This window comes from Archocentrus centrarchus, chromosome 8, assembly GCF_007364275.1.
Source record: "Archocentrus centrarchus isolate MPI-CPG fArcCen1 chromosome 8, fArcCen1, whole genome shotgun sequence".
NCBI classification, from domain to species: domain Eukaryota; kingdom Metazoa; phylum Chordata; class Actinopteri; order Cichliformes; family Cichlidae; genus Archocentrus; species Archocentrus centrarchus.
In genome coordinates this window covers 21680999-21692999 of record NC_044353.1, presented here as the reverse complement: position 1 = coordinate 21692999, position 12001 = coordinate 21680999, and the positions used below count along the sequence as shown (strand labels likewise).

At 40.4% G+C, this 12001-nt stretch overlaps 1 protein-coding gene across 3 annotated transcripts in view; it reads left to right on the top strand.

The window, feature by feature from the left end:
• The window catches only part of cyth1a (cytohesin 1a), a 34792-nt gene that overhangs the window by 18470 nt on the left and 4321 nt on the right, over positions 1-12001 (top strand). For 2 of the 3 annotated variants that reach the window (XM_030735057.1, XM_030735058.1), the window contains exons 2-9: positions 4423-4505; positions 6474-6538; positions 8144-8210; positions 8305-8423; positions 9568-9648; positions 9876-9988; positions 10728-10876; positions 10966-11078. In XM_030735057.1, coding sequence (XP_030590917.1) covers positions 4423-4505; positions 6474-6538; positions 8144-8210; positions 8305-8423; positions 9568-9648; positions 9876-9988; positions 10728-10876; positions 10966-11078 — 790 coding nt within the window. The remainder of the gene's footprint in view (positions 1-4422; positions 4506-6473; positions 6539-8143; positions 8211-8304; positions 8424-9567; positions 9649-9875; positions 9989-10727; positions 10877-10965; positions 11079-12001) is intronic. The other variant, XM_030735056.1, reaches the window with a different exon arrangement.

Genomic DNA, 12001 nt, shown 5'->3' with positions numbered 1-12001 from the left:
AGTTAATATTTTTTTCTTTTGGTGCTTGTGTGCTTGGAGGAGCTCCCTAAATTGGGTCACATCAGCAGGGAGGGGGAGGTGAAAGATCCTACAAGCACTTGGAATTCTAATTTCCGTATTTTCCAAGGAGAGTTCTTTAGTGATCTGGGTGGAAATGAGACGTCTGCTTCTTTTGCCAGGATGGCAATCAGGATGAGTATTAGTGGGTTCCACCGCTCTGGGAGAGCGATCTATAATTGGTATCTCTCCTGATGCCACCTCCCCGGTGCGCTCTGCTGACCCAGCCTTCACTAAAAACTGCTTCACCCATCTAGTAAGTCTGCACTCTTAGAATCAAAAGATAAGGACATACACAGACAAGGTATTATTCTTAGACCTGATGGGTTTAGGGTTCAGATGAAGCTTTGGGCAAACTTAAAAACTTCTTAAGTAGTTTATGTAAAGTACAAAATTTATTTGACAAAAAAAGCAGGATGTAACAGTTCAGGAGTAAGTGCCATGATTTTTCTCGATGAGCATATTGAGTGTTTCAAGTCATAAATTTGGGTTGAACTGCACCCAGGAGTAATGAGGGCCAGGCCACTGCAGGACAGAACTCAGATTATAATATGCCAGATTTAGCAGAAGGGCACTTGTGCCAGTACCATAATAAATCATTTGATGCCGTCTTCTTTTTCATTAAGGTATGTAAAGTATTTTCTTATGTTTAAAATAGTGCCTGTTTTTGTTGAATTAAGTTCAGTGCTTTGTCTTCTACTAATGGTTCAATGACCTCTGAGTACAGATGAACAGACTTAAGAGTGACCGTTTCATAATGACATACTAGAAATGATGCTATCTGAATAATCCAGTCCGACCATTTCCAGTCAGATGATGTCAGTGCTGAAAAAATGAAACAAAAATTAAGTTCCGGTGTGCTGACCATAAGTTAGTGCGTGAGTATTAAGCATGGGCGTGCATATGCGATTACATGTGACTTTTCTCTGGGCTCTGTGTGTGACAACACCCTGCAAACGCCTCCGTGTGCGTTTGCTTGTAATTCCCCTGGATGACTTATTTTTCGGGCACTGCAAATCCTTAAAGGAGTGAAGATGTGGGTGGTGTGTGTTTCACTTCGTGTCTGTGGTAATCACTTCATACAGGCTTGACTCAGTCCAATTGCTGTATGGGCCTTTTTGCGTGTGAGAGGATCAGAATTAGACATTTATGTTCGTGCTGTAAATATATAGAAGGAAATGCCTAATTTATCCATAACTTTTCATCAATACTGTTGTAATGTCATCATCAAAATATAGATGCTAGTCGGTTATCACAGAATTTCTTTTTATAAGATTTATTTTCACTCATTCTTTCTCTCACTGCCCTCTCTGCCATCTCTCTTTCTAACATCCCATTTCTGATGATAGCCACATTTTGTTGGCTGTGCCAGTTCAGAGATTTGCTGAATCATAGCCAAGCAGTGCTCCAAGCATTTTCTTAAGTTGAACTCCTGCTTCATCTGCTGGTTTATGGGAAATCACGCCTGCTCTGTGCCCACCTCTGGCATAAGCGTGGTTAGGACCTTTCGCTGTCTTGCTGTGGTTGTGATTATTTTGGGTGGAGTAAGGAAGGCATTGATGGTTTCACCCACTTAGCTTCTTAAGTAAGTGATCATAGTGAGTTCAGATGACATCCCTTGATGCAGGGTGCATTTCAATTGCAGGATCTGGGGTGCCATCATGCATCTGTCTTATGGATTTTGTGCAAACTATTTTTATGTGCTCTTGAAAAAGACAAGTATACAAACAATTTCCATCGTAAAATTATTACTTGCTATTTTTTTCTATTTCCTCCTTAGAGTCAAATTATAGTCCTTTATGCAGCTCATCGCTTCTGTCAGCCTGTCAGTTCTTCTAAGCCAGGAACACTGTGGTTGCTTCGTATTGGGACCTGCTGTCCTGCGCTGTGCAGCATGGCCTCCTTCAGGGTCTGACAGGCGCCCAACCTGATGTCATTTTCTAGAAAGAGAATTGGATTTCCTGCGTTGACTTAATCCACCCAGTTCTTTTTTTTTTTTTTTTTTTTTTTTTTAAAAAGACCGTTGAACACAAGTCCCTACTCTGGCTTTCATCAGTCTGACACTAACTCATCCAGTCGATCAGGAGATAGGGTGATTAAATGCATGGAGGGCCATATATTCTCAGACCTATCACCACTTTGTCTGTGTATTAGGTGGTGCCTTCTTGTGCATCTCACTTGAGATGCTTTTGAAGGAACTGTGAGCAAATTTAAGAAAATGCACATATTTTGCTTTCTGTCTTTCCTCAGTATAATCTTGTCATAGCTCATGCTTGTAAAAGAAAAATTTATGCAGATCCCACTGTGACTTTATATATATCAACACTCGGCATGGATGTGGCCGGTTTGTCTGGGATACTTTAGGCGTCGAGGTTTGATGCGTGAAAGGTCAGCCTCACGTGGACTCCCATTTTCCCCCAGCTGTCTGAAAACAAGACAGGAAGACAACATGGCATTGTTTTGGTGCTCCTCCACAAACTGCTATAGGCCAGCTCCTGTTTTTAACCTCCATTGTCTATTATCCCTGTGTTAAATATTAGCAGACATTCCAGGGAATGCCATGGTTATTTGCTTCAATGTGTTTTTATTTACACACTTCTGTTATTAAAATAAGGGTCCTCCATCATGCAGATTTTTTTCTGCTGGATATGTGTTTTAAGTTAGGTCTTATTTTGCTAATCGAGAATTTGTGTTTGTGTCTGTGTGTCTCTCTCCATGCATAAATGATGCACTTAAGATAAATTCTGGATGGCTGCCACTTTGATTGCTTGCTTCCCTTTTGAAACCTTCATTCCACAGTTACTGTTATAGCAGGTACACTGTGTATTAGCCAGTCTCATTTAGACATGAATTTTACCTCTGCAGTCATATTAGTGTCATAATGTATGAGACCAATATTAAATTCCTGTTTTTATTTGGGAGGTTAAAAAAAAACAAACAACTTTATAACCATTACCCTGTTAACTGCTGGGGGCTGACTGAGATCCAGAGAGTCACCCAACCTTTGACCCCTGTAACCTTTAAACTCTGCTGAGGAAATGAAGCGAGGAGGTTAAAGAGCAGGTCTGGTGCGGGGCCACTGGGGGAATCAGAGAAAGAGGCTCACGTGCCAAATATTGTATTTTTTTATCTTGTGATAATGCAAATCTTTAAATGCAGCTGTTTACTGAGCAACGCTTTGCAGTAGAGCAGACAAAGTTTTGGTGGCTTACACCTCAGAGGGCACACGCCTTTTTCTTAGGAAGTTTTAGTAATAAAAAAAAAAACATTGAAACAATTTGAATAGCAATGTCAGCATCAGTATATTATTTGTTTTATGTTGAAATATCATCAGGTGTGTTGTTTCCCACATTGAACCCACCTTACTAACAATGCAAATTCATGCATTGTTGGTGACATCATTAGTTTTCATTATTTTACATGGTATAACATACATTTCTTCAGCAAGTGAAGAATTATAAGCATTGAAACTTGTTTTTAGAAATAAACAGTGTTAAATTATATATATATATATATATATATATATATATACAAATACATACATACATACATAAGATGTAGCCAAGCCATTATTACCACATTTTAAGGTTATGCTTGGTCTTAAGACACCTGCTAATAAAGTAGTTCTGATGAAAGACTTCCCTGATTGTTTTATAAAGAAACATTTACTGTTTTGAAACGACAGCATTTAAGCATCATAGTTTCATGTTCTAAGCACATCAAGTCTTCGCTCACGTGGATGCACAAGCACATTGTCCATCAACCAGGACACACTCCCCATCCCTCGCTCCTCAGCACTAATTATAACTATCTGCAGTGTGAGTGACAGCAGGACTGGCAGCACTTTGAGACCTGTCACATTTGTGCTACTTATGCACTGATGCTCAGTGCTGATTGGCTGACCTGACATTTTTTATTTAGCCACACAATAGCTAGTGCTTGTAATGTAAAGGCATCTTTGAGTCATCACTAATACTTGAACAAAGAAAAACCTCCTCTATTTTCTTATGCTTATTTTTGTGTAACGCCTACAGCTGAAAAATGTCTTCACACCACTGGCTTTTGATTTGGAGATGTGCTTTAAAGACATTTATGTATAGAGGAGGGCAGGTATTATGCTCCCTATGCACACTGTCAGCTATGAACACCGCTGACAACTTGTTGTTCTTATTGTGGTCCTTGTATTGTAATATCTGTGGAGACACTTCTGTGGTATGCCACAGTCTGCATAGAGCCTTACATACACCCTTTGATCATGACTTTTATGTTACTTTGACCCTTGTGGACACTCACTAATCCTCACGCACAGTGATAGTATTACATTGGTGTAAACAACCCTTCATCTTCTCTCCCATTTTTCCCTAGTGCCGGACGACCTCACCCCAGAGGAACAGCAGGAGCTGGAGAATATCCGCCGGCGCAAGCAAGAACTGCTGGAGGATATTCAGGTAATCCTGGAGGAGGTTATAGGCATAAAATTGCATGTACAGATTTTAAAATATCAAAAAAAAGAACAAGCATGTAGCACTATGACATTCATCCGTGTGCAATATTAAAAAGTGGTACACTTAAACAAGACAAACTACGCCCCAATGATATTGGAGTAAATCTTTATGTATTAAAATATTTAAGTGGCAGTTTCATTAAATTGACAAGGCTTCATATTTTGTGGCTGCAGCTTCAATACTTTTTGAATAAACATCCACCTTAAATCCAGTTTTTTCTGCCTTGCTACAAACTCCCTGTTTCAAAAGAAACACACACACACACACACACACACACAATGGGAAAATGAGGCATTTCCTCTTAAGTAACTTTCTGCAAAAACCATTTCTGTTTATGGTTGCACTAGTTGTTCTTTGTAGGTTTACTGAGACCACAGACACATCTACAGTATTTGTGTTTATCTATTTTAGTGGTTTTATTTAGAGTGGTTTGGAGAATAACATGTAACAATAAGACAAGCAAATGACTTTACATTGGGATAAAACGTGATTTTGGTCTTGTGACTGCATGTGTGCAGGAAGCCAGTAGAATATCCCTCCTGATTTACAAGCAGAGCCAGGATTCAAATCAGCTTTGCTGAATTTCCATAAAGTGGTTTATTTGATTCCTGTCCATGGCCCATGATGATGTTTTTTGGCTTCTAACTTGAGCCTAGAGCACAGCTGATGATTCTAGTTTGCTGCTCAGGTCAGTCCTGTCACTCAATAAGCAACAATAATAAGCAAATTGCTCACAAGGGTGAAAGACTGTCATGCAATGGCATGAATTATGATGCCTTCCAGAGAAGTCCCAGTGGGTGAATCAGCTTCCGTTGGCTCCTGACGGACACTTGAGGCGTGATCCGTCACCCTGTCTTTTATGAGCCCAGGCCACTGTCACTGCCCCCCCCCCCCCCCCCCCCCCCCCCCCATGGCCACCAACTGCTGGCCGTGTGCTGTCCTCATCACCTTCTCGGTGGTCTGCGCACTGACCGCTCTCCTCCTCACTGTCTCCCACACCCTCCTCGGCTGGCCCTGCATGTCAAGGCCTCCACACCACACCCACTCTTTCTGTATGAGCACAGCTTTTGTTTGTGCAGACAAGCATCTGAGGAATGTGTTGTGATTGCATAGGGCCTTGGAAACACAGATGTTCTCTTTGTGGTTTCACACTTGGTATCTTGGAATTGTGTATAAGAAATAATGCATTGTCATGTGTGGTAAAGGAAGAGGCTTAATGATTACTGTTAGCAACTTTCTCTATATTTGACTTCTCTTATGCTACAGTCTGTTCTCCCACACTTTGATCCAGCTGATGTCATCCTCTCCATCCTCTGCCTTTACTGTGCCAGTCTGGCACCAGCAGGTCTGGCTTGATCAACTAAATCTGCCTCTGAGGCCATTAATCAGTAAAATACCACACAAATTTTAATCCCCTTCAGTGCTTGCTTACTTCATTTGTATTGAGGTTATCCTCTAATGTTCTCCACCCAGTGAAATTCAGATTGAGAGGATTGTTTGGCAAAGCAGACACATGCAAGCAGACTTTCTCTGATATGGGAGCTGTTATCACTTTTTAATTTAAGGAATATTCGCTGAGTTGGATGTGCAGCATTGTCTGTAGAGCCAGATAAGTGACTTTGCTCTCTTTGTTAAACTGTTTGCTCTGATGTGAGTATTTATGGAACAAAAGGCCACCTGGCTTATAGACAAACACAGATGATTCAGCCTCTCCCTCTGCACTGTTTAATAGAGCCCTCGTGTTTTTTTTTTGTTTTGTTTTTTTTAATACGAAGGCTTTGCATGTTGTTTGCATTGGACATCCCTTTCCATGGGAAATTGTTGGACTGATGGTTACCTTGTTCCCTGCTCTCAGCATTTTAAGATTAATATATATATATATATATATTTTTTTTTTTTTTTACTTTGCAGCGGCTGAAGGATGAGATAGCAGAAGTTACTAGTGAAATTGAGAACCTGGGTTCCACTGAGGAGAGGTAAGAGAACTGGAGCTGACTCCCTTCCCCTGCACACATGTTTCCTCTATGTTGTGTCTAAATTGCTTGCCTTCTATTAACTTAGCAAATGAAGCTGTCAATTATTCATGTTTGATGGCCAAGTCAGGCCTCCCGTCTCACCAAATTGGCTATGCTTTTAAGGCCGTTTAAATGTTTCAACAGGCACACCCTCATGATGGGAGGCTTCATTGAATAATGCAGTGGGTGTATGGGCAGAAGCAGACAATAGATGGTCTCAGGGGAGGGAGTGCTTGGGTTTGGTCTACTCTAGTGGATAGGGATTCCATCAGCTGCTGAAAATTTCTGAAACACTCTTTCACTGGTACCTAAAACCCCATTAGTGGTGCTTATGATCAGATTTTTCTGTTATCCATTGACCGAACATGGCACATGTTAGTGTGTGTGTGTGTTATTGCTGTTCAGATGAGTGCTGGACTTTGGCTGACAAAAGCCAAAGGAATGCTAGTGTGAGTAAATCAGTGGGAAGACGTGGTGATGGAAATGTAACCATGGTGACAGTGGACTCAGGGAATGCACTCTGACCCCTGAATTACTCAAAGGCAGAGAAATGACACATTCCCACATCCACACTAACCTTTAATGACTCTGCCTAATCAGCACTTGTCATCACTGTTGAGGTGGAAGACAGACAGTTTTTTTTTTTTTTTTTTTTTTAATTGTGACTTATAGTTTGAAGGAAAAAAAAAACAAAAAAAAAAAGCCAAATCTCTCAGATTGATTCTTCTCAAATTGATATGTTTACTTGTTTTTACAATATCGTGGCAGTAAATTTATATTTATTCATTTAAATGTTATATCTTTAAATAGGTAATTACTAATTTGACTTTTCATAGTTGAAATTACCGTTACTACTTCATATATAGTATAGCTGCAAAATACTTGGTTGATTGTTATTCATTGGTCCAGCCTCAAACAAGAATCTGTCATCATTTTCTAACATAGGTGATAGAGCCCAGCAGATATCAGATTTTTAAGACCTATACCGACATTTGGGGATTTAAAAATCCAATATATCAGTCTTTTTTTTTTTTTTGTTCTTTCAGACACATTAAACAGACAGATTTTCCCTGATATTTGTTATGTGTATTTATGAGTCTTCATTGAGATATTACAATGCAGTTTAAAACTAATCTTTAAACCTTATTGTCATGGATTACTTGTTGCTGCTCTGCCTGACTCTAATTGGATCAGCTGAGTGTTGTTTGTGGTGTTTTGCCAGCAGGGAAGTTGCAGAGTGCTCTTAGGTGGACAAGCTATGCAACATCAACTTTCATAACATGGTTGAAGGGTGTTTCTCTCGTCTCTTCTATATTTTTTAAATTTTTCTGTTATAAAGCTGTTATAAATGCTGATACCGCTACATCAGCAAATATCTAATTACTGCTATTGGTCAGGCAAGACCATTAATTGACTGATTTAAAAAAAAAAATAGTAACAAATAACTGATAATGAAGTAATTCATATTTATATACATCATTATCATTATGCCATCATATTATGATGTGTGGCAAAAGGTCCATGTCCGTGTCAGTGTTATTAACAGTGTACACGCTCTCTTAACAGGAAAAATATGCAGAGGAATAAACAGGTGGCCATGGGCCGTAAGAAATTTAACATGGACCCCAAAAAGGTAGGTATAAAATACTGTGGCTCAATTAGAAATATCATTTGTTCTTTTTGATCCCATAATCAGGATGTAACCTTGGGCTCATTCTCTTTCTCAGGGGATCCAGTTCCTGATTGAGAACGACTTACTGAAGAATACCAGTGATGACATTGCTCAGTTCCTCTACAAAGGAGAGGGCCTCAACAAAACAGCCATCGGAGATTACCTAGGAGAGAGGTCAGAGTGAAGATTTTGTTCACTCTCTCTAACAAGCTTCCACTCATTTGTGGACCACGTGGTTGATAAAAGCATCAAATCCGGAACACATAGTTTCCTTATTGCTGTATTTCCTCTTGGTCAGGCTCACGCCCATCCTTTCCCAAACATAGATTATTGGTTCCACATTTAGACCTTCCTCTCAAGACTATGATCGTTACTCTAAAGCCTCCATCTGTGTTTGATTATCTTACTCACTAGTAACTTGGTCAAGAGACTCACAACTCAGGAATTTATGTGTTTAAAAGCAATTAAAGATTTCACTTGAGAGAAAAGATCATCCATGCTGGAGTGAACACATAATACAGGAAATATCGATGGGCTTAATGTGTGGTATGCACTGTTCAGGGACTGTAGGGATCACAGTGTTACAGTCAGGGTGTGGTCTGTAAGGTCAGACCGTGGACTGGAGTGCATGATCTCTGTTTGAATGTCATCAAGCGCTCTGATTCTGTAAGGAGGGGCTGTAGCAGCATGCTAGACTTGAGACACGGTTGGTCATTTGTCCACTTGAGGTGGTGTTGAGTGGATATGACTCTGAGCTCCTTAAAGACCTCTCGTAATCCCAGAGGGCAGATCATTTACTCTGAAGGGCATAGTAGGTCAGGGATGATGTCATGCTTTAGTTTAGATAAGTAAGGAGGGGTGGGAAGTGTGTGTTCTGTCATCTGGGGTTTGTTGGGAGTATCCATTGTATCGTCACACCCATGTAATCCAAATCACAACCCTGAGGTGTCCTCGGACACAATCAGGTGATCTTCTGAAATGTGCACTTCCAGTGAGGCCAAACACAAACCAAAAAAATATATTTTCAGAGATTTGCCCAGAAGGTTAACAATTTTATCCCCCCCCCCAACATATGCCAAATTTGATACTACCATACTACCATTATATTATTTCCAGCATGTTATTTTATTTATTTATTTTTAAAAAACTTGCTTTGTCATTTGTTCCAGAAAACTGAATATTTTAATTTTTTTGTGCTTTGGTCTTGTTGAAAAGATGAAACCGTTAATCGATCATATGATATTTTGCATATGTTATTTCTTGGTTATGCAGAATATACCAGGACACTGACAGGATAATTTACCTTTATCTCCTTTAGAGATGATTTCAATATCAAAGTCCTCCAAGCCTTTGTGGAGCTTCATGAGTTCACAGACCTCAACCTGGTTCAGGCATTAAGGTAAGATATCCTCCTAACATCTGTTACACACATGGCTGACTCCTCATCCTGTAGCTTCCCTCTAATTTTATGTAAATCACCTGTAATTAAGTCAGCTTTCAAGAACAGCCTCATTTGCAGTTTGTAAGGATGCAGCTGTCAGTTTCAGTCTCTTGCCTGAACTGGGGGGAAAAAAAAAAAAAAAAAAGTGAGGCTGTTGCTGACTGCAGAGTTGTGTCCCTTGACAGACAGTTCCTGTGGAGCTTTCGGCTGCCAGGAGAAGCCCAGAAAATCGACCGCATGATGGAAACCTTTGCTCAGCGCTACTGCCATTGCAATCCTGGTGTTTTCCAGTCTACAGGTATGGCTGTCATGTCATCCAGCCCAGCTTTCAGTGCTGTAAATGTTAGAGCAGCGAAACAGAGCAAAATTAGTTCAGTTCATCTCTTCTCCTAATAAAATATCTAATACAGCTGTGAAGATTTAGAGCTTAAAGTTGTCTGCCAGCAGTGTTGGTAAATATAAATAATATAATAGAAATTTTCATGTTGCTGTTTATGTTGGATTGCAATCCAATGACATGTCAGTGGAAATAATGTCTAAGCTGGTTTATTTAGCAGACGCAAAGTCTGTTGTGGTGAACCATGTCAGGAAGAGTGTCTGGCTTTTGGGAAATAATGACACTAAAAGACAGCCGACTGTCTCCAATATGGATGCTGATGGATGTAAATAATGCACAGGACTGCCTAACAGGTTTTATAAAGTGCTGCCATGTCAGCCACGTGCTTGGTCTCAGTGTCTTTAAGCTTATGTGCGCCTACACACACACACACACATACATTAGAGAGCGCATGCAGAAAGACACTTGCATACTTAGCTGCCCACTCTCCTCCCTAACGAAGCTGCATCTGCCTTTTCCTCCCAGTTTGACGGCAGTAGTCTAAGTGCAGGCCTTTCAGCCCAGCTAATTTCCATTCATATTTAAACACAACATTAAACGCCCACACCATTTTTATGGTAAACGGCAACCTTTCACTGCGTTTCAAACCTCACCCCTTTCTCAAAGTGCAACGCCTGTTTTTTGGGGGGTTTTTTTGCAGACACTTGTTACATTCTGTCATTTGCCATCATCATGCTAAACACCAGCCTCCACAATCCAAATGTGAAGGACAAGCCGACTGTGGAACGGTTTATCTCCATGAACAGAGGCATAAATGATGGAGGGGACTTGCCTGAAGATCTGCTCAGGGTGGGTAGTCCTTCTCAAACGTTGTTTCCTGTAGTCACTCTTTTCTGCTTCATCTCACACATTTTTTTTTTGTATTCACTCTTTTTTAGAATTTGTATGAGAGCATCAAGAATGAGCCTTTCAAAATACCAGAAGACGACGGCAACGACCTCACACACACTTTCTTCAACCCAGACAGAGAGGGCTGGCTGCTAAAACTGGGTGAGTGTGTACACAGTTATGTGGGAACATAGCGGAGGGGAATTTCACCCTCACTACTGCTCCGTTACGTGACTTTGTTGTGTCATTGAAGCTGCATATATTGCTGATAAGCAGTGTCTCCCCTGAGGTCAGTAGCCTCTGAGTGTGTATGCGTGTGGGTGGTGTTAAAGGTTCCTGTGAGCACACGTGAATAGGTGTGTACACTCCCAGCTCGCTTTAATGTATTATAAATGTGGTCTTGAGATCAGACCAGCACATGTGGAGACCTTTGAATTATTCATACACTGACACGCACTCATGCACATAAATACTGAGTTTCAAAACTTGTAAATCATGTGGACACATATACATAAGCAACAATGTGAAGTTCAGACATATTCAGAGGGCTGTTTTCCTTTTCTGTGTAGCATTTTGTTCTCAGAAACCTGACTTTGATAGTTGAGATGCACAGATTATCCCACTGTGAAAGTATTTCTAGGGGCTCTTTACCCTGAGCCTTTGTTCATGTGTAAATCGCCCATGTATTTTGACATAAACAAAGGCATAACTATCATTAGGACTGCTTCACAGGATAACTAAACTTTCAGTGGGCACATTCGTATCAACCCTGGCTCCCACAATTCTTCGACATCTCTTTCCTCTGACGCCTCTCTCTCTGTTGTACAGATTCACAAAAATATACATAAATGTGTAGAATGAAGCTCTTTAGTCACTGTGAATCTTTACAACCAGCCGTAGCAAGGGAGTCAGAAATCATTTTTTTCTTGTTACTCCTTACTGACAGATTTGAGGAAAACAATCAGGGTGGAAGGTCAATTACTTACCTGATATAACATAATGGGACCACAGTGAAGGATCTGTTTCATGTAGTGCTTCACAGTAGCTTTCATGAGTCCACGTATAGTAGGACGCCCTCTTGTGGAC